Source organism: Triticum urartu, chromosome 6, assembly GCF_003073215.2.
Source record: "Triticum urartu cultivar G1812 chromosome 6, Tu2.1, whole genome shotgun sequence".
Lineage (NCBI taxonomy): Eukaryota > Viridiplantae > Streptophyta > Magnoliopsida > Poales > Poaceae > Triticum > Triticum urartu.
In genome coordinates, this window is record NC_053027.1 from 200,770,475 (window position 1) to 200,791,928 (window position 21,454).

At 47.1% G+C, this 21,454-nt stretch overlaps 2 protein-coding genes across 4 annotated transcripts; one reads left to right on the forward strand and one right to left on the reverse strand.

The window, feature by feature from the left end:
* The first annotated feature begins 334 nt into the window (after positions 1-334).
* On the forward strand, positions 335-15,705 carry LOC125512389. 2 transcript variants are annotated; one of them, XM_048677481.1, is made up of 7 exons: positions 335-508; positions 1,881-4,156; positions 4,299-4,709; positions 13,377-13,425; positions 13,532-13,632; positions 13,741-14,165; positions 14,341-15,705. In XM_048677481.1, the coding sequence occupies exons 2-7, from the start codon at positions 1,954-1,956 to the stop codon at positions 14,971-14,973; spliced, it is 3,822 nt and encodes a 1,273-aa protein (XP_048533438.1). In that variant the 5' UTR covers positions 335-508; positions 1,881-1,953; the 3' UTR covers positions 14,974-15,705. The 2 variants fall into 2 exon arrangements, with proteins under 2 accessions (XP_048533438.1, XP_048533439.1); XM_048677482.1 differs by lacking the exon at positions 335-508 and adding an exon at positions 560-749.
* On the reverse strand, positions 15,467-16,939 carry LOC125512391 (transmembrane protein 258-like). 2 transcript variants are annotated; one of them, XM_048677484.1, is made up of 4 exons: positions 16,781-16,939; positions 16,606-16,700; positions 15,799-15,877; positions 15,467-15,704 (listed from the first exon to the last, which is right to left on the reverse strand). In XM_048677484.1, the coding sequence occupies exons 1-4, from the start codon at positions 16,781-16,783 to the stop codon at positions 15,657-15,659; spliced, it is 225 nt and encodes a 74-aa protein (XP_048533441.1). In that variant the 5' UTR covers positions 16,784-16,939; the 3' UTR covers positions 15,467-15,656. The 2 variants fall into 2 exon arrangements, with proteins under 2 accessions (XP_048533441.1, XP_048533440.1); XM_048677483.1 differs by having other exon boundaries at positions 16,606-16,706; positions 16,781-16,908.
* Positions 16,940-21,454: the final 4,515 nt, after the last annotated feature.

Here is a 21,454-nt window from a genome sequence, read left to right on the forward strand (position 1 = left end):
TGTATGGGGCTGTCGCGGCTAGGGTTTCGCACCCAGGTCGCCCCGCGGGGGAGCGACACGGGGCTGCGACACGATAGCGTATACCTAAAGATTATTCCAAATTACTTTATTAGATTTGACTATACCGATATATCAATCAAACGCCAAAACGTGTCTAGATATATTCGTATTTAGATAAATCTAAGACAAATAATTCGAAACGGAGGGGACGGTTTATTTGACAACGAAATATGGGCTTGTTGTACATTAGTAACGTGTGAAGGGTCGAAATGAAGGAACATCCCAACTGAAGGGTCGAAATGAAAGAACATCCCGAGGGCCTTTTTAGTACACCAGCACACCGGGCGTTTTCGCTCCGGTGTCCGCCGTCGTATCACTAGTCCACTGTCCCCGGCGACGTGGATTGATCGCTCGCCCTACATCAATCGAGACCGAAATTTTTTCCTGTCTGCCTCCCTCAACATCCCCGGCCGATCTACCGCTGTGCGCCGCCACCCTAGTTCTGGAGGTACGCCGGAGCTCTACCTTGTCCCTCCTCGGCATTAGGTGTTAGCTTTTCTTATCAAAATTGGACTCACAAGCCTGCCACGGTCTACGAGTCGTCTCCAATTCAACTGCTGTAACCCTAGCTCCGTCCCTGTCCTTAAAACCCTAGCTCGCCCTAAACCGTGGCGCCCGCCGCCGCCCCCCATCCTGGGCTGGCGTTGGTCTTCCGAAGCGGCGGAGGCTCAGGAGTGCCCTCGATCTAGGTCAGACCTCACCGACCGGCACGCCGTGCTCACAACTCGCACATCCTACTGCCAACATCAGTTCATTTTCCATTTCGTTTTTTTTGTGGGGGCCCAACCTCCATAGCGCACGATCGAGTTCGAGTCCAGCCCTTCTTATAGAGAAGGGCAGTCCTTATCTGTACTATGCTATACAATGATTGCTTGGCTAATGGGGGGCCATTAGTCGATCTGATGATGGCTACCTATGGTTTATTTACTCTATTTTATTTGGGAGGGGGGACAGAGCTGGGGCCTGATGGTGTGGTTGATGGACCATCGCCATCACCATTACATGGCAACTTGGTCTCGTGGCCGTTGGAGTTGGACGGCGTAGATTAACCTGGTTGAACGGTCAGTCGACACGTGGTGGCGGTCTCCACCGCTCTTTTTGCGATTTATAAGGTTTTGTTTATTCAGGCTGTGCATTAGCGAACATTTTGTATTTAATTGTATGGCATGTCTTCACTGTTTTATTTAATGTTTTCAAGTGATGTTTTATCATATTTCGGGTGCTGATTAGTATCTTCACGGTGACGTGACTGTTTTCTAGGTGTTATTAAGTCTCTGGCATGCTAGCATTTCTAGTATTATTGACATCTTCGGTGGGCTTTCCTAGAAAATTTAGTACTAAATTTAGTAAGTACCCCCTCCGTTCTAAAATACTTGTCGTGGTTTTAGTTCGACGACAACTATTTTGGAACGGAGGGAGTACTTTTTTTCCCAAGTGCATGGTTCTGTTTATGTTGATTTATCCTGTAGATCTTCAGAGACTGGAACTTCCATTTCTTTCCTAGTTGAGCCAAAAGAAGATTTCAATCCAATAAGCAAAAACTGAAGGGTGCAATCTGACCCTCTTTGCCCACCACCACGACCACTGCGGGTTACCTTAATAGATTGAAATTTATAACAAAGACACTATTCGAGACATTATTTCAGTACTTAGGTTGCAAATATTCCCATATTATATAGATGCTCGATATGTCCATAAAATCCTTCCTTTTTAATTTTAGCTAACAAACACACTTTTGTTCCATGCGCTTACTTTATTTCTTTGAAAGGATCTGGTCCTGACTTCTCTCTTTTTTTCCCTTGGGATATGCGCTTGTATAGGTTGATCTAAACAGCAAGAGGGCATCACATTGTACCAGAAAGCGCCAAAGAAGGACCGATTGCAACACAAGTGATGGGATGTAATAGTCGAGAAAATAAGGCTGCGCCGGAGCAAAAACTAACTACTTTATCCGGTAAAAAGAAGTGCTTTGCTTGTAAAGAGACATCACACAATTTGGATCAATGCAGGATAAAAGACAAACTGGGTACTGCGGCTCAGCTATTTGGACATTCTACAAGGTTTCCATTCTACATGATTCAGCCTTCAAAGGAAGTTGTCGAAAATGAAAAGTTCTACCATCACTGCCTGCTGATCACATCTAATGCCTATAACTTGGACCCGGCAGCAGTGAAAATTGAACTAAATAAGTTCTGGAAGCTGACTGATGGCTGGTATATAAAGAGAGAAGGTAGACAGAATTTCGTGGCATCCTTCAACTCAGAGGATGACCTACTAAGCTGTTTAAATCCTGCCAATGTAGAAACATTTCTAGATGAAAAGGAGGTGAATTTTACTGTAGCAAGGTGGGATGAAGGTGATGGGGAGAAACTTGACTTGATCAGAGAGTGGCTTTTGGTCTATGGGGTCCCAGGTGCATATAGAAACTGGAAGGAGCTATATCAAGTTGCATCTGCAGTTGGAGTTTTGCTTGAGGTGGATGAGGAAAGTTTGGAAAGCGGAGATAAGGAGCCTATTAGGTTGAGGATAGCGTTGGGAAGTCTTGTTGGTTCTCCTTTCTCTTACCACTTTGTGTTTGGATGGTCATCTAGACCAGTCAAGTTCATGATTGAAGACAAAGCAAGAAGGATAGAAGGGCAATGGAAAGAAGTAGAAGAACGGAAGGTCAGCGTCATGAAGGAATATGCAGATATAAGAGAAGGTATTGAGGTACCTCCAGAAACATTGAATAAAGGAATGGATTTAGAGGGCACTGGAATAGTTTTCGCAGGCAATTATTCTTTGGATTTTGGAAGTTGCTCATGCAAGGAATGTAAAGAAGAACTGAAAACCACAGAACGAAATGGTAACATCATGAAGGAATATGCAGATATAAGAGAAGAAGGTATTGAGGTACCTGCAGAAACACTGAATGAAGGAATGTATTTAGAGGGCACTGGAGTAGATTTCACAGGCAGTTATTCTTTGGATTTCAGAAGTTGCTCAGGCAAGGAATGTAAAGAAGAACTGAAAACCACAGAAGGGAATGGTAGCGTCATGATGGAATATGCAGATATAAGAGAAGAAGGTATTGAGGTACCTGCAGAAACACTGAATGAAGGAATGGATTTAAAGAGCACTGGAGTAGTTTTCGCAGGCAATTATTCTTTGGATTTCGGAAGTTGCCCAGGCAAGGAATGTAAAGAAGAACTGAAAACCACAGAACGGAATGGTAGTGTCATGAAGGAATATGCAGATATAAGAGAAGAAGGTATTGAGGTACCTCTAGAAACACTCAATAAAGGAATGGATTTAGAGGGCACTGGAGTAGATTCCGCAGGCAATTATTCTTTGGATTTTGGAAGTTGCTTAGGCAAGGAATGTAAAGAAGAACCGAAGACTACAGAAACAGTTACATTGCTGGAAGTGGCAAAGTTCATTCCAGAGTTAAGAGCTGATGAAGAGATCGAGGAAAACAGCGGAAGTGCTATGGCAGCCACCACAACAAACTCAAAGAAAGCAGCAGAAGGGGGGCAATCCCCAAGTGAAAGCTCGGCAAGAGGTGATCATATGTCGGGTTTGGAAGATTGTTCTGACAAGAAACATCAAAAGAAACTGATGACCTGCGACATGGCTACATTTCTGCAAGTCTCGAAGTTCACTGAAGAGTTTAAAACTGATGGAGAGATCAAAGAAAACAATGCAAGTGCTATAGTGGGCACCAGAACGAACTCCGAGGGAGCTACAGTAGACATTCCAAAAGCTACAGAAGACATGGCTACATTGCTGCAAGCATCGAAGTTCACTGAAGAGTTAAGAACTGATAGAGAGATCAAAGAAAACAATGCAAGTGCTATACTGGGCACCAGAACAAACTACGAGAGAGCTACAGAAGACATTCCAAAAGCTACAGAAGACATGGCTACATTGCTGCAAGTGTCGAAGTTCACTGAAGAGTTAAGAACTAATGGAGAGATCAAAGAAAACAATGCAAGTGCTATAGTGGATACCAGAACGAACTCGGAGAGAGCTACAGAAGACGTTCCAAAAGCTGAAGGTGGGCAATCCATAAGTGGAAGTTCAACTTCAACAAGCTTGATTGAAGAGGTCTTCAGAGGTCAGTGAAAACTGCACATTTGTGAACTTTGCTGTGCTATATTTATCAAATATGTTTATGATGTATGTTGTGAATTTTCTTGGCACAATAACAATTGGTTGACACTTTGTTTGCTGACATCATTTCTGATCTGCCCATGAAGGTCACAAGCCATCTATAAAAAATGTGTACACAAGAAGAGATCGGAAGCAAAAAAAATCGACAGAAGGTTCCACTTTGTGTGCTAACATCAGTTCTGACAGTGCCCATGAAGGTTTACAGAAGCCACCTATAAAAAATATGTACGAGGGAAGTGATCCCAAGCAAAAAGGATCCACAGGGGGGCAAGTTGCTTCAAAGGAACTGAACAAAGGAATGAACCCAGGGAGCAGCAGTCACGCCACAAGGATTGCAACCTCAACATGCAATATGATGGACTCAGAAAGTTTATTGGAAAAGGAACACGAGAAAGAAATGAAAATGGCAGAAACAGCAGCAAAGACTGTGGGAGCTGAAGGAGCACAATCTATCAAGGGAAGTTCAGTATGCATGCTTAGAGTAACTCAGACAAAAGGTGAGTCAACCATCCTATGTGCATAAAATTGTTACACTTGTATACCTTCAAACCTTTTCTTAACCAAGTCTTTTATCACAAGTTAGAAGGAAAACATCCAATTAGCATTTGACCACCAGTCTTTATAGAAAATGAAAAGCAAACTGATTTTCAATTTTTGAGTGGCACAATTGGGAATATAAGAAAAGGGGTGTACACCAAAACATGGACTGTAGAGAGTGTGCAAGATGACAGCCTTAGAGCATGTCTAGTAGAGCCCTCAAACCCTTAAATCTGGTTTTAGTTTTAAGGGTTGAGAATTGGCCATTTTTGACACTTTTAAGGGTTGAAAAACAGGGGCAAAGACTAGAACCCTCAAACCCAACCCTTATAACAGAATATTCCGTTATAAGGGTTGGGTTTGAGGGTTCTAGTCTTTGCCCCAACCCGAACCCAAAACTGTCATTTGACATATCACAATTTTCACTAGAAAAACACAATCAACCTTCAAACAAACACGGAAATGAAGATCATTGATGCATGGTTTAATAGTTTACATCACACAATCATCATCTTCCCCCTCTCATCGGCACCATCACCAAAAAGTTGCACCTGGCGCCATCTCCTAGACCACTTCCACGTCCATCAAGCACCTCCATTGTCGCCGGTGGTGGAGTCCTCCACACCGCCATCGCCACCACCACTCATCGGAGTGTACCTCGAAGAGTAGAGGACGCACCACGGAATATCCTCTTCCTCTCCGCGATGTCCTGCTTGTACTCCTTCCACCACATCAATTGGTCTTCATCCATGTCCTTCTTGGACATCATCATGTGCTCCTTCTCTTCCACCATGAGTTCTTTCCATGCCTTTGCTTCTTTGACCTTGATCATCCTCTCCTCCAAGTCGGCCTTGCGCTTGGCATCTTCACGCCTTGCTTCAACTTGTGGAAGCTTCACCTCTTTCTTCTTCTCGTTGATAAGAAGCTTTGTCTCCAATCTCTCCATTGTCAATGCCTCCCTTGACTTCATCATATGTTCTATCTTCTCCCTTATGCTTGACGCCTCTCCTTCCATCTTCTTCCTTAGCTTATCCTTCTTGTTTCCAGCGGGCTTGTGCTCGTTCCTTCCCTCCTCTTCACTATCATCCATCCTAACCATTGCCGACTTCTTGGGTGCGGTCTCTTGATCCCTCAACTTCCACTTGTCATAAGTTTGAAGAATTTTCCAAACATGTTTAAATGGGAATGCTTTGCCCTTGGAAGCGGCCATCTCCTTGTACCTCAAGTCAGCAATTGCCTCCTACAAACCCACCAATAGCATAGTAAACATTGTTAGAGTTATAATATAAGTCATGTACCCCTTTGTATTTATCCTGTTGTATAAGGGGTTTCCTGCATATGTTCCACACCTGTACATGTATATATATATATCGGCCTATGGCCTCATGGGAATACAAGTTGCATATTCCTAACATGGTATTAGAGCTTTAGGTTTTTTTTCCGCACGCGCAACTCGTGCTCAGATCCTGTTCATCCGCCGCCGCCGCCGTCCTCTCCCCGCCGACCACCAAGCCCAATCCCAAGCCCTCCCGCTCCTCCAAGCGCTCCCGCCCCTCGGACTCGGCGCCCGCCAAGCGCGCCCGCTCGCGGCCCCCGGATCCGGACCCCGCCGCCGCGGGATCCTCCTCCTCCCCCCGCCGGCGCTGGCGCCCACGCGGATGTGCCGGCTGACGCCCCGTTCTCTGCCATCGCAAACGTGGACGACTTCGTGCTCCGGTCCGGCGTGCGCGTGGGGCTGAAGCGCGAGTTCGCCTTCGCCATCGCCTCCCAGGCCGCCCTCGCCCCCTCCCTCGGCCGCACCCGCTCCTCCCGTTCTGTGCTGGCGCTGTTTTCCTCCAGGCTGGTGTCGCTCGGCTGAAGCTTTGCTTCGTTCTACTGCAAAAAAAAATGTCTGCTGCATCGGGCTATGTTGCTGTCCCTCGCTGTCCGGTGATCTTTGATGGTACTAACTACACCGAGTTTACTGGCTTCATGCGCATTCACATGCGTGGCATCCGTCTCTGGGGTGTTCTTTCTGGCGAGGTCTGCTGTCCGCCACGTCCAGTTCCTCCGGTGGCCCCTACTCCGCCAACTCCATCGGTTCTTCCTACGGATGCTAATCAGGCCGCCAAGGATGCGGCCAAGGTTGCTGATGAGGCTGCTGATCGTGCTTATGATGAGAGGGTTTTGGCTTATGAGGAGGCTCTTCAGACGTATCATGCTGCTCTGTCTGTTTACACCCAGTGGCTTGATGATGATGCTCGTGCTGCAGCTGTTCTCACTGCTAGTGTTCTGCCTCAGTTTGCTTCTGAATTTCTGGGTCTTTCTACTGTCTTTGAGATGTGGACCCGTCTTCGTGAGCGCTATCAGCCCTCTGGTGATGCCTTATACCTCTCTGTGATCCATCAGGAGCATGCTCTTCAGCAGGGTGACTCTACTGTTGATGACTTCTATGCACAGAGTTCTGCTATCTGGCGCCAGCTTGATTCTCTCCGTAGTGCTGGGTGTCGTACCTGCCCCTGTTGCCAGGCTGTCCAGGCCAATTTGGAGTTTCATCGCGTCTATGAGTTCTTGTCTCGGCTCCGTAAGGAGTTTGAGCCCCGGCGTGCTCAGTTGTTTGCTCGTGGCCGTATTTCTCTCATGGAGGCGCTTTCTGAGATTCGTGCTGAGGAGACTCGCTTACGTGGTGCTGGTTTGCTGGAGGTTCCCTCTGTCCTCGCTACTCGTGCTCCTACGCCACTTGCTCCACCGACCCCTTTCTCGCTCGAGTGCTCCGCCGCTCTTGCCCACTCCTTCTGGAGGCTCAGGTGCTATCTGGCGCCAGCTTGATTCTCTCCGTAGTGCTGGGTGTCGTACCTGCCCCTGTTGCCAGGCTGTCCAGGCCAATTTGGAGTTTCATCGCGTCTATGAGTTCTTGTCTCGGCTCCGTAAGGAGTTTGAGCCCCGGCGTGCTCAGTTGTTTGCTCGTGGCCGTATTTCTCTCATGGAGGCGCTTTCTGAGATTCGTGCTGAGGAGACTCGCTTACGTGGTGCTGGTTTGCTGGAGGTTCCCTCTGTCCTCGCTACTCGTGCTCCTACGCCACTTGCTCCACCGACCCCTTCTCGCTCGAGTGCTCCGCCGCTCTTGCCCACTCCTTCTGGAGGCTCAGGTCGCCCCCGTCCACATTGCGCCTATTGCAACAATGATGGTCATCTTGAGTCTCAGTGCTACACGAAGAAGAAACACCTGCGCAAGGCTCGATCATCATCTTCAGGGACTTCGTCATCTACCTCGACAGCTTCAGCCATTGCTTTGACTGAGCAGGATATTCTGAGACTTAAGCGTCTGCTCGCGGCTTTAGGTTCTTCCTCGACGGGTACTGCCGGTTCTGTGACTGATGCTTCCCGCACTGAGCGATCACCCTCTACACAGTCAGGTACATCCCCATGGGTTCTGGACTCTGGAGCTTCTTTTCATATGTCTTCTCATTCTTCCACTTTGTCCTCTCTTCGATCACTGGATTCTCCTATTCATGTCTTCACTGTTGATGGTACCCCACTTTCTGTTGCTAGTAGAGGCAATCTTACTACTCCTTATTCTGTTCCTGATGTTGCTCATGTTCCTCGACTTACCATGAATTTATTTTCTGCTGGTCAACTTACGGATTCTGGTTGTCGTGTCATCCTTGACGTTGACTCTTGTTCTGTCCAGGACCGTCACACGCACACTCTGGTTGGGGCTGGCCCTCGCCGCCGTGATTCTCAGGGTCTTTGGGAGTTGGACTGGCTTCATGTTCCTTCTGCTGCCACCACCATCGCCAGTTCTTCCGCTTCTGTCGCCTCCGTCACTGGTTCCTTCCAGCAGTGGCATCATCGACTTGGTCATCTGTGTGGTTCTCGGTTGTCTTCTTTAGTTCGTCGAGGCCTTCTGGGGTCTGTCTTAGGAGATGTCTCTTTAGAGTGTCAGGGTTGTCGTCTTGGCAAGCAGATTCAGTTACCATATTCACATAGTGAGTTAGTGTCTAAGCGTCCTTTCGATTTAGTCCATTCTGATGTATGGGGCCCGGCCCCTTTCGCTTCGAAAGGTGGTCATAAATACTATATTATTTTCATAGATGATTTCTCTCGTTACACATGGCTTTATTTCATGACTTCTCGTTCTGAGGTGTTGTCTATTTATAAGCGTTTTGCTGCCATGGTTCATACTCAGTTCTCTTCACCCATTCGTGTTTTTCGTGCTGACTCCGCTGACGAGTATATCTCTAAGATGTTGCGTGGTGTTCTTGCTGAGCACGGGACTCACTCTCAATTCTCTTGTCCTGGTGCTCATGCTCAGAATGGTGTGGCTGAGCGAAAGCATCGACATCTTCTTGAGACGGCTCGTGCATTGATGATTGCTGCCTCTTTCCCGCCTCATTTTTGGGCTGAGGCCGTCTCCACATCCACCTATCTTATCAATATACAGCCTTCCGCTGCTCTACAGGGTGGTGTTCCTTTCGAGCGACTTTTTGATCGTTCTCCCGATTATTCGATGCTTCGCTTGTTTGGTTGTGTTTGCTATGTTCTTCTTGCCCCTCGCGAACGCACCAAACTGACCGCTCAGTCTGTTGAGTGTCTTCTTAGGCTACAGTGATGAGCATAAGGGCTATCGTTGTTGGGATCCTATTGGTCGTCGGATGCGTATCTCTCGAGATGTGACTTTTGAAGAGTCTCGCCCCTTCTACCCACGCCCATCTTCCTCGACTTTTTCAGTACAGGATATCTCTTTCCTCACTTTTCCTGACTCACCTATCACCCCCGCCGAGACTGTACCTCTCCGTTCCACTTCCTCTCCTTCTCCACATCTAGTTGATTTGCAGCCACCATCCTCCCCGGTCTCCTCGCCTAGCATGTCACCGGGTTCTCCACCTTCATCTCCGGTGACTTCCTCCCCGGTCTCCTCTCCCAGCCTGTCACCGGATTCTACACCTTCATCTCCGGTGACTTCTTCGTCGCCACCCCCTGATTCTACCTTGCCGATTCCTCCTTCTATTATTCCATCTTTTCCTCAGCATTACACTCGTCGTCCACGACCAGTCGATGCCTCTGTGGATGGGTCGTCATCTTCCTCTCAGCCTACTTATGGCTTGCGTTCTCGTCCTCGTCCGCCTGTTGATCGCTTTGGATTTCCCACCGCTGGTGCTGCTGTTCTTGAGCCGACTTCTTATCGTCAGGCTGTTGTTCATCCTGAATGGCAGTTTGCGATGGCAGAGGAGATTGTTGCTCTTGAACGCACTGGTACCTGGGATCTTGTTTCTCTTCCTCCTGGAGTCCGTCCGATCACTTGTAAGTGGGTCTACAAGGTTAAGACTCGCTCCGATGGTTCTCTTGAGCGTCACAAAGCTCGTCTTGTGGCTCGTGGTTTTCAGCAGGAGCATGGTCGTGATTATGACGAGACTTTTGCTCCTGTGGCTCATATGACCACTGTTCGTACACTTATTGCCGTTGCCTCTGCACACCACTGGTCTATATCTCAGCTTGATGTTAAGAATGCCTTTCTTAATGGTGAGCTGCGTGAGGAGGTGTACATGCAGCCACCACCTGGGTATTCTGTTCCTGATGGCATGGTATGTCGTCTTCGTCGCTCTCTCTATGGCCTTAAGCAAGCCCCCCGCGCCTGGTTTGAGCGTTTTGCCTCTGTGATCACTGCTGCTGGTTTTTTCGCAAGTGCTCATGATCCAGCATTGTTTATTCACCTTTCTCCTCGTGGTCGGACTCTTCTTCTTCTTTATGTTGATGACATGATCATCACGGGGGATGACCCCGAGTATATTGCCTTTGTAAAGGCCCGTCTTAGTGAGCAGTTTCTTATGTCTGATCTTGGACCTCTTCGCTACTTTCTTGGGATTGAAGTCTCTTCTACCTCTGATGGCTTTTTTATATCCCAGGAAAAGTATATCCAGGATCTTCTTGCTCGTGCTGCTCTTACTGACGAGCGCGTTGTTGAGACTCCTATGGAGCTCAATGTTCACCTCCGTGCTACTGATGGTGATCCTCTCCCTGACCCGACGCGTTATCGTCATCTTGTTGGCAGTCTTGTCTATCTAGCTGTCACTCGTCCGGACATCTCTTATCCGGTTCATATTCTGAGTCAGTTTGTCTCTGCCCCCACCTCGGTTCACTATAGTCATCTCCTTCGTGTTCTTCGATATCTTCGAGGCACGCTCTCTCACCGTCTATACTTTCCTTGCTCCAGTTCTTTACAGCTCCAGGCCTATTCGGATGCTACGTGGGCTAGTGATCCTTCCGATCGCCGTTCACTTTCTGCTTACTGTGTTTTTCTTGGTGGTTCTCTCATTGCCTGGAAGACGAAGAAACAGCTTGCAGTTTCCCGTTCGAGTGCCGAGGCTGAGTTGCGAGCAATGGCTCTTTTGACAGCAGAGGTGACTTGGTTACGGTGGTTACTTCAGGATTTTGGTGTTTCTGTCACTACACCGACTCTGCTTTTATCTGACAGTACAGGTGCTATCAGCATTGCACGCGATCCTGTGAAGCATGAGCTCACCAAGCATATTGGTGTTGATGCTTTCTATGTGCGCGCTGCTGTGCAGGATCAGGTTATTGCTCTTCAGTATGTGCCTTCCGAGTTACAGTTGGCGGATTTCCTGACGAAGGCTCAGACTAGAGCACAGCATGGCTTTTATCTCTCCAAACTCAGTGTTGTTCATCCACCATGAGTTTGAGGGGGGGTGTTAGAGTTATAATATAAGTCATGTACCCCCTTTGTATTTATCCCGTTGTATAAGGGGTTTCCTGCATATGTTTCACACCTGTACATGTATATATATATCGGCCTATGGCCTCATGGGAATACAAGTTGCATATTCCTAACAAACATATATGTACTCACATAACAATAGCATAAAAAATCAAAATAAATGTGAACAACATATATGTACTCACATAGTCACTCTCCACGGTTCCACTAGGCGATGCATCCTTCACTTGGTCCATTGCCGCACTCCAACGAGCACAATGGGGCTTCATCAACTCCCACCGGCCTTGAAGCGACCGGCAACTACGAGGGATGTACCCACCGGTCTCCGGCTTGATCTTGCAATAGAAGTCCTTTATGCGTTGCCAATAGCGTTTACCTGTTTGATCGGTACAGGTGCTTGCATCCAACCCCACATGTGCCCAAGCACGAACCAAGAGAATATCTTCGTCCTCGCTATAGTTTGTCGAGCGCACGGTGGGTTTTGCAACGGCGGCGAACGCCTCCTCTATCTCGGTCACCTCCTCCTCATCTTCCCCTTCCTCATCACCCTCTTCCTGCAAGTCATCACCAAACCCCAGGGGTTCGAGAGAAGGAGCCCCGATGTCCACCTCCGCTTCTTCGAGAAGCCCCATGAATGACATTGGCGGGGCAGGCATTCCGTCGAGCACCTCGTGCACGACGGGCGGAGGTGCGGGGGCCGGGGCGGCCGTCGGCTTCTTCCTGGAGGTGGCCTTCTTCACCTTCGGCGCCGCTGCCCCCTTCGGCCCAAGGGAGGGCTTCTTCCTCACCTTCGGCGTCGCTGCGGCCGGGGCGACGGCCGGGGCGAGCTGGGGGAGGATGACGTGCTGGCCAGCACGCCGCCTCTTCGCGCCGACGGCCACAACCGACGGCACCTCCGGCGCGGGCGGAGGGAGCGAGGACGGGGCCGGCGCAGGCGTCGCCGAGGCCGAGGCCAGGGGCGGGGCGACGGGCGGAGGGAGGGAGGACGCGGGCGGGGTGGCCGGGGCGACGGAGGAGTCCGGCGGCGCCTCCATGGCTCGCCGCGGTGGCGACGGGATCGACGAGGCGTTCGACGGGAGGGAGCGCGCGAGGGGAAATTTCCCTCCCGCGCAACGACCGGTGGAGTGCAGGTTGGAGGTGGGTTTCCCTCTCCAATCCTCACTTTTACAGATTGGGAGGGCAACCCCAGATCCAATCCGTAATTTTTTTTAAGGGTTTAGGGGTTCTATTATTTGCCGTTTTTTCGTTTCAACCCGTAAAAAAATGGTTATTTCTGTTTATTTGAGGGTTTAAGGGCTCTACTAGACATGCTCTTACCAATTGTGGTGGGGCATGCATTTACATGAACATAAGGTAAACATCTTACATTACTGCTTTACAAACAAGCTTACATAGGATAAGAATATGAACTTGAACAAAAGAAGGTTAAAACAGATGAAATACAAAAACTACTAGGGAGATGTGAGATGAGTTATGTGAAAAACAGTAACTGCTCTACTAATTTGTGGAGGGAACATTACCCTGATGGACAAAATACCCGTTTAGAAACTAGAAGAGTTTGATTATTGAATACTTCGTTTTATTGTCTTCAACCATTTTATATACTCCCTCTGTAAAGAAATATAAGAGCGTTTAAATCACTACTTTAGTGATCTAAACACTCTTATATTTCTTTACGGAGCGAGTACTGCTTAATTTCTGATCCAGTGCATTGATGCTTTTCGAAAACATTGGTTTTGGTATGGTTGTGTGTAAAAAGTAAAATAGGAGCTTAGTTCCAAACCCTTTTGCTGTAAAAGTTCGGCAATGTTTCTGATGGAACAGGGGAAACATCCCTGCTTTATTGAAGTTTGAGTTAGAAAATATTTTAATAATATGTACTTTGTTTGCACTGTTTCTGGAACGACACCAGAAGGAGCTTGGTTTGATGGAAAGCAGCCTGTTTCTAAGATGACTACGCGGTATGTGATCTGATATTTTACTTCTGTCTGTTTGTTTCTCTTTCTTGCCTTACTGTTTCATTTATATTTATGGATATTTGATTACTTCCAACATGACATGGTATAGGCTAACTCAATTTTACGAGTTCAACACATACAATGAAATCTATGACAGTTTTGTTGAGATGGGTCTTCAAGAAAATCTGCTGAAAGGAATATATGCATATGGTAATTCTTGGTTTATCTGTTACTATGTTGAGATGCTTATTTGCGTATACAATTATTTCTTGACTCGACATGTATTATAGTGAAGTCTTAATGAGATTTTGTTTGAAGGCCTGGAGAAGCCTTCTTTAGTCCATCAACGAGGAATTGTCCCATTGTGCAAGGGTCTGGATGTTATCCAGCAGTCACTGTCTGGAACAACTGTGACACTTGCCTGTGGAGTTCTCCAGCGACTCGATTATGGATCCACTGAATGCCAAGCTTTGGTTCTTGTACCAACGCGTGACTTGGCACAGGAGACCGAGAAAGTTATTGGAGCACTTGGTCAGTGGCTAGGTGTCAAAGCTCATGCTTGTCTTGGAGGGACTAGTGTTCGTGAGCACAAGCAAATTTTGTCCAGCAGCACCCAGGTTATTGTCGCTACTCCTAGCCGCGCTCTGGACATGCTGAGAACACGAGTGCTCTGTCCAGATAACGTCAGAATGTTTGTCTTGGATGAAGCAGATGAAATACTCGCAGGAGGTTTGAAGAACCAGGTTGGTTTTGCATCATCATACCAGCTCCGTTGTATAGTGATTACAATGGTTGCAAAACTTCCCTCGTAGTGCTTGTTCTATTTAATTTGAAACGATAAAAATAGATCTTGTTAATCTCATGCAATTCTTTGTGGCGTCTATTTTCGTAACATGTGACCATTCATCTTTCTTGCAGATCTATGATATTATCCAGCTTCTCCCAGCCAAAATCCAGTTTGCTGTATTCTCTACCACCATGTCCAATGAAGCTCTCGAACTTTGCCGGAAGTGCATGAATAAGCCTATGAAGGTCATAGTGCCGAAAGATGAAGAATTGGAGGGTTTTAGTGTTAAGCAGTTCCATGTTAAAGCTGAGGACGAAGAGTTGAAGTTTGAGAAATTATGTGATCTTTTTGACACCATGGCGGTCACGCAAAACATCATCTTTGTCAACGCACGTCGGAAGGTTGAGTCACTGGCCGAAAAGATCAGTGGCAGGGGGTACACCGTCTCGGCAAGCCATGGTGGTATGGACCAGCACGCCAGAGATGTTGCCGTCCAGGATCTCCGGTCGGGATCATCCCGTGTCCTCGTCACCACCGACCTTCGTGGCGCCGACGCATTGCAGGTACCTGTTGTCATCAACTATGATCTGCCAACACAACCAGTACAATACCTTCGTCATGTTCGACGAAGTGGACAGCCTGGAGGGATTGGTGTCGCAATCAGCTTCGTTGCTCGTGCTGATGAGCGTGTCCTGTCTGACATCCAAAGGTTCTGCAATACTCAGTTGGCAGAGTTACCCTCTGACGTCGCTGACCTCCTGTGAGCAATTCCGTAGTTGGATATGGTGCACAGATGGCTATCTAGACTTCTTTTTTTTTTCTATCGTTGGCCTGGAGAGCTGCGCGACAGCTCCATTCTGTTGAATTGTGGGAATCGTCTTGTGGGATTGAAACTTTTCGAGTTCTCCGGTATTATGTCATGGTGGTTTGAAACTGAATTGAATGTGGTGCAAATAGTTGTTTGAAATGTTTTGTTGGTTCATCTGTTGTTTACTATTGTTATATTGTGTTGGTGCACATATGCTGCTAGTGAGCAACGTTATGCACACAGGTTACAGAATCCTTTAAACCAGAACAAATAATGCAGGTCATGCTTGGATTGAACTTTGGACCAGATTACATATAGCAAGGTTTGGGTGTGAATGTGTAGGTCACCTATAATATCAAAGAATGTTCTTCCACTGAATGAATCTGGTGTTAGTACTAGTACGAAAACGATAAAAGTTAACTTGCTTCAGTTTGCAGGCAATAACTACAGGCACTTCAATCTTTCTGTTCTGTATTTGTATTATAATAGTAATATGTCATGTAACATGAGAAGTGAGGGTTAACTGAAATAAACTTCTAAACACAAGACTACATGTAAACACGAATTTTCAATCTTTGATGTCCTTTCCCCTAGAGAAATTCTTGGATGTCCATGTAGGTATAGGCTGCAAGTCCCTTGTCAGACATAAACACCACTTGCGAGGAGAACGAAAAGAGATCCAAAACCCTGTGGAACAAACAAAGCAAATTTCGTAAATATGTCAACCAGCTCTGATTCCACATACGAACTGATGAAACAATCAGCATTTTAGTGGGCTCACCAGAAAAACGGAAGCAACAGCTGCGGTGGTGAGCTCCTTGGCTAAGCTTCGGCTGCGCGTGGATATGGTCGCTTCATAACTGGCATATAGAGAGATCAAAGAATCAACAAAATGGTGGGTAGTCTTTTGTCAACGGACTATTCTATAAGTATATATCTATGAATGGTCCTGTGTAATTCAACATGAACAAAGAACGAAGTTGCTTCGCCTCACAACCAAGGAACTGCAAACATATACTCCCTCAGTTCCACGATACATGTCTTCCATTTATCAAAATATAGATGTATCTAGACATATTTTAGTATATAAATACATCCATTTTTGGACAAATGAAAGTCAAGTATTTTGGAACGGAGGGAGTACACGATAACCCACTCGCAAATTGAGTTGTGAAACGTCCGTAAAAAGAGAGAATCGGAGGTTAGAGTTAGCCGGTACACAAATTTTCCCTGAGGTCCAATAGCAAATTGTCCCTAGTAGGCGCGAGCACGGCAAGCACATGTACCAAACAACAGTGAATTGATGCATCTGCACTGAACACTAACTGTGCAACTTACAGAATGCAAGTGCCAATGTATAGTTGTGTTACTAGTGCCCCTGTAATATGTTCGTGTTTTCTACTCCTACATCCGATAGTACTACATCCTACAGGTTATCACAGCACACAGCCAATAAGCGGCTCTACTTGCAGGTCGAGAACCAATCGCCACTGGGTCACTGCACAATTCAGATCCAAGTACCCAAATCAAGCACGAGCGGAGCGGAGGGGAGAAGAATAGGAGAGGTAGGGGTTGGTTGCTCACGTACATGAAGAAGGAGGCGGTGAGCATGAGGCCGACGGCGACCGTGAGGACGGCCAGAGCGGGGTACCAGGCCACCGGCAGCGGGCTCGAGATCGACGCCTGCATCTCGCCAACGGTATCTCCCGAGTCAGGGGGGCGGAAGCAAAACCCTAGAAGAGATTTGAGGCGGGGAAGCTTACCATTCCGGATCTGAAGTCTGAACCTTGTGATCTCCTCTCCTCGCGAAGCGGGGTCCCTGTCCTCAGGTCAGGTACACTTTGAGTGGCCGGTGTGCAATTGCAAACGCATGTGCCGGCTCGCTCCCGGGGCTGTCCATGGTTAAGCACCGCTACGTCTTAATTTTTCTTTCTCACAAATGAAAGAATACCCAGACACTTGTATTCGTATACACGCACAAGTAACTTACATTTATGAGCACCATTGAGAAAAGCAGCAAATTTTCTGACTAAGAGTAGTCGGGCACTCCAAACCCGCCTCAAATGTCCCGACGGACAGCCTGGCCAATGACCGCTAAAAAAAAACATTTCAGACGGGCTTCTCAAACCGGCCTCAAACTCATGAGCTGACCAAAACCCCTCATATCTAGCTCAAATATGAGGCGATATGGGGAGATCTAGGCACGACCGGTCATCCGTCGGACTAACGATGGAGTCTCACACGAAAACACTCCGAAACTCGATGGTCCGAAACTCGTCTCCTCCGTCGGACAGATGGCACCGTGTGGCGCCGCTCTAGCAGGCCACATAGTGCCCTAACTCGGCTATTTAAGCCGTGTCACCGGCACTGAAACCCTATCCATCCACATTTCCTCCTCCCCTCCCCCCGTCCCGTCCGCCGCCGCCGCCGCCACTTTCCAATCGTCGTCCGCCACCACTAGTAGCCATGCCCCCATGCCTCCGGATAAGGAGCTACCCATATCTAACGTCAGAGCTCCGGCTACAGCTCCTTGAGCATATTTGGGCAAGGTGTGAAGCCCGGATCGCCGCAGGGCTACCTCCGGACGCGATGGATCCAAAGGAGGACTTGGAGGAGGAGGAGGAGGAGGTGGTGGAGGAGGACGAGCAGCAGGAGGAGGAGGAGGAGGAGGTGGTGGAGGAGGACGAGCAGCAGCAGGAGGAGGAGGAGGAGGTGGTGGAGGAGGACGAGCAGCAGCAGGAGGAGGAGGAGGATGTGGGGGACGCGGAGCAACAGGTGATCCTCGATTCCCTCCTGTCGAAATCAGAGGCGGAGGCCAATCGCCGTCGTCTGCATGAGGCGGAGGCAGAGAACCCCGTGGAAGTCGATGACATGGTTGCGTATATGGATGAGGAGGAGGCCTCCTACGCGCCCATCTACCCGGTGCCCGGCATCGAGGTCATGGACATCTCTGACAACGAGCGGTAGTTAGGATAACATGATGTGCGTAGTACGTAGAATTTCTTTTGCACGGTTTGTATGCATCTGGGGATGAAATATGAGAGTCGAATGCATAGCACAAAGTATGAGGTGTGATTGGTTAGTGCCTGCGGACGCGTCCAATCGCGTCCGCGGGCGTTTGAGAGACCGGATTTCTCAAGTTCAGCCGTAGATGCTCTAACGAAGTTGTAAACTTGAGAAATTCGAATAACACGAACACACATTTAAAAAAAATCAGCATCTTCCTAAATTAAAGTATATGATTACAAGCAGATGAACCACCTCGGGGGGGGGGGGGGGGGGTAGGCATACATGCAGTCTCTTGATGAGAGTGTGTTTCTCGATTGGCCTTCAAAGATTATCTCTACACTCACAAAAAAGAGCAACTTCTCTGATCTCACTTGTGATATGGGCATAAGCGCCCTTAATTCCTTTCTTTGGAAATCTAACTGCTCCTTGACAATCACTGGCTACCAAAATCTTTTGAGCGACAATCTCCACACTGAGGCATAGAGCTTCTTTACAAGCTAGGACTTCAAGCATTTTTGGCTTTGTCTACCCCTCAAAAACAGGTGTTAAGGCTCCTTTGTAGGCTCCATTGCTATCTCTCACAGCATCGGCTACTGAATTGGTTCTTCGGCTCTTCCCCACCGCGGCATCGACCTTAGTTTTGATCACTCCCATCAATGGGGTAGTCTAGTTTTCCTCGACCACCGTTGGTGTAGAAAGCTTTCTTCCCTGCTATTATGTTCTACCAGTTCCATGTTATTTATGTAGCTCTGGACAAATGGGTGAACCGACAAAGGGTGCTGGTAGATCTCTTCATGTAAAGCTTTACATCTTGCAAACAATATGGACCACAAGGTAACGAAGCATGTCACGTGTTCCTCTAGTCTCAAGGTATCAATCATGGTATTGATGAAGTCGCGTGGGGACTGCTTAGCCGACATACTTATGTGCTCCACTAGACACTCATCTACCAACTCCCACACACACTATGCAACATTGCGAACGATTAGAGAGTGCATCCAAGAGTCCTCCCCGTACAATGTGCGCCTGTTATCTGGGCCCATATTCGAGTGACATCGTACGTTCGTCGTTGGCAATGAGCTCTTTGCTAATCCCCAAAGAGAAGGCTTGATCTTTTCTGGTACCTTATCTTTGCTTGTTGGGCATATGAGTCGAGCCAGAGGCCCTCCGTTCAAGCCATGCCTCCCACTGATCCCTAGATCCCACCAGATGTGATATGTTGTGCAAACTAAGAAATTCCTTCACAATCAAAGTGACAGGCCCAAAAGCCCATCTAGTCTCTTATGCTTATCGAAATGTTGCGAATAATACCAACATCATTAGGAAGAAAGAAATGGTTCAGCTTTACTTCGTCCCAGTCCGAACGCTCCTCTTTAAAAAACTCGCCAACAAACGAAGGGTGTGTCCTCATGGACACAAACATTCAGACGTAGCGAGTCGTTCCTCGGGATCCACTTGGGCTTCCATGCATTTGTGGTAAGTTCATCGTCAATTTGTCAATCCCCTCATGTATTAACCTCCATACTTGAGAAGGGTTGATACTCGTGACCAGGAGCAGGGGCACGTGCCAAGAAAGATTTGTTACTTTCCCTATGGTTTTCGAACGTTTTCAATAAAACCTTCTCGTAGAAGTATTTTCACAAAGTTTTCGGTAATATTAGGAGATGCTATTCAAACCCTTCCTTTTATTAAGATTCGAATTCTTATTCTTATTATTATCTAATTATTCTTTTTTTCGCTTCTAGCAAGATTGCTCTAATGGTTGCTTATTGTCATGTGACTTGGCTATAATTGTGGGCTTTGTTTTTCCATGAAAAATGTTCCTGTTGACTTGGAATGGACAAGTGGAATTGATAATTAACACTTGGCTTTTGGGTTTAGCTAAATTTAAAGTTGGGTTCTTTTAAATTGGTGAATTTCTATACTTGAGCTAGTGCTAACCATTTTCCCTTTGTTGTGTTGTTGTTAGATTTGTGAACTAATGCCTCTACTATTGGGTTGGACATTGGATTAGGTTATGGACCTTTACTTGCATTTTTACATATGCCTTTGGTTAACTTGATCAGCTACTCCTCCTGCTAGATTATCACATAGGTTCTGATCATCTACTGTGCATATGGTATTTCCACTATTCATTTGGTCACTTCCTTTGTTCCTATAGTTGGTTGTTGCTACTCAACCCTTTGGAAATTTCTCTGATTCGGGGATCTAGCCTAGTTCCAGATTCCTTAGGTACCAGCTCGTATGTAAATGCATTTCCCTCTGGGAAAGCAACATTTTAACCTTACCCAAATATGTTCATGTTTAATGATTCTTTTGCAGGTTTTGGAAGAAGATAATGAAGAACAGGAGAAGATTAAGATTAGTTTAGAATTTCTTTATTCGCTTGTAATAACCATGTACTATTCATCAAGATCATTTTTGAAATACTTGGATAATGGTCAATGTAGCTTCTTTTGAATCCAATTGTATATTTGTAATAACTTGTAATGTATCCTTTTAAAAGTCCTTTTGTAATTCATTTGTATTATTGAATACAATTGTTTGGACATGTATGATAGTTGTGTGTTAAAGGTTGTGGTTGAGTTATTATCTATTATTTGCTATGTGAATCATTAAAAACACTAGTAGAAAGCCCATGCGTGGCCACGGGCCTTTTCTATATAAGACTCGGTGAATTTTGTCCCCTTCCAACAACATTGCCTTGGATAGATATTACACCTTTTGTATTATCATGTGCAACAAATATACAAAGAAAAACAATTATTTGTATGTGTAAGGGCATATTTATCCCTACGGTGTTTTGGTGATTGATGACAATGCATTTGCGGACTAATCGGGTGCTTTGAGTTCTTTCAGATATTCATCCTTCGGCACGGAACGATTATTTCCCCTCGGCGCTCTACTCAAGACGGTGTAGCTTCTTTCGTGACTTTGTTGGTGGACTAAGTTTCGTAGTAGTCACCGTTCTATCAAGAGGGGATCTGCTTCGGTATGGTTTGGGTGGAATCAACACGTACACGTCCTTCTCACACCCACCGTTTCTTTCCACCTCACTAGAGCTTCTCTTTTCTTCCCTGTGTGTCTTTTCCTGGACCCAGCGGTAGTACCGCAGGCCACAACGGTAGTACCGCTGAGGCTCACTAAGCGGCAGTACCGCTCCTCGGAGCGGTAGTACCGCTTGATGGCCTCAGCTGCAGTACCACTGCGGCTCCGTGCTCCTACCGCCTCGACCCTAGTGCGCTCTTTCTCGTGTCTGGGCCTTACGGCACTAGCTGCAGTACTGCGGTAGTACGTCAGTAAGCGGTAGTACCGCTCCTCGGAGCGGTAATACCGCTTGATGGCCTCAGCCGCAGTACCGCTGCGGCTCCTTGCTCTTACCGCCTCGACTCGAGGGCGCATTTTCTCGTGTCGGGTTTTGCAGTACT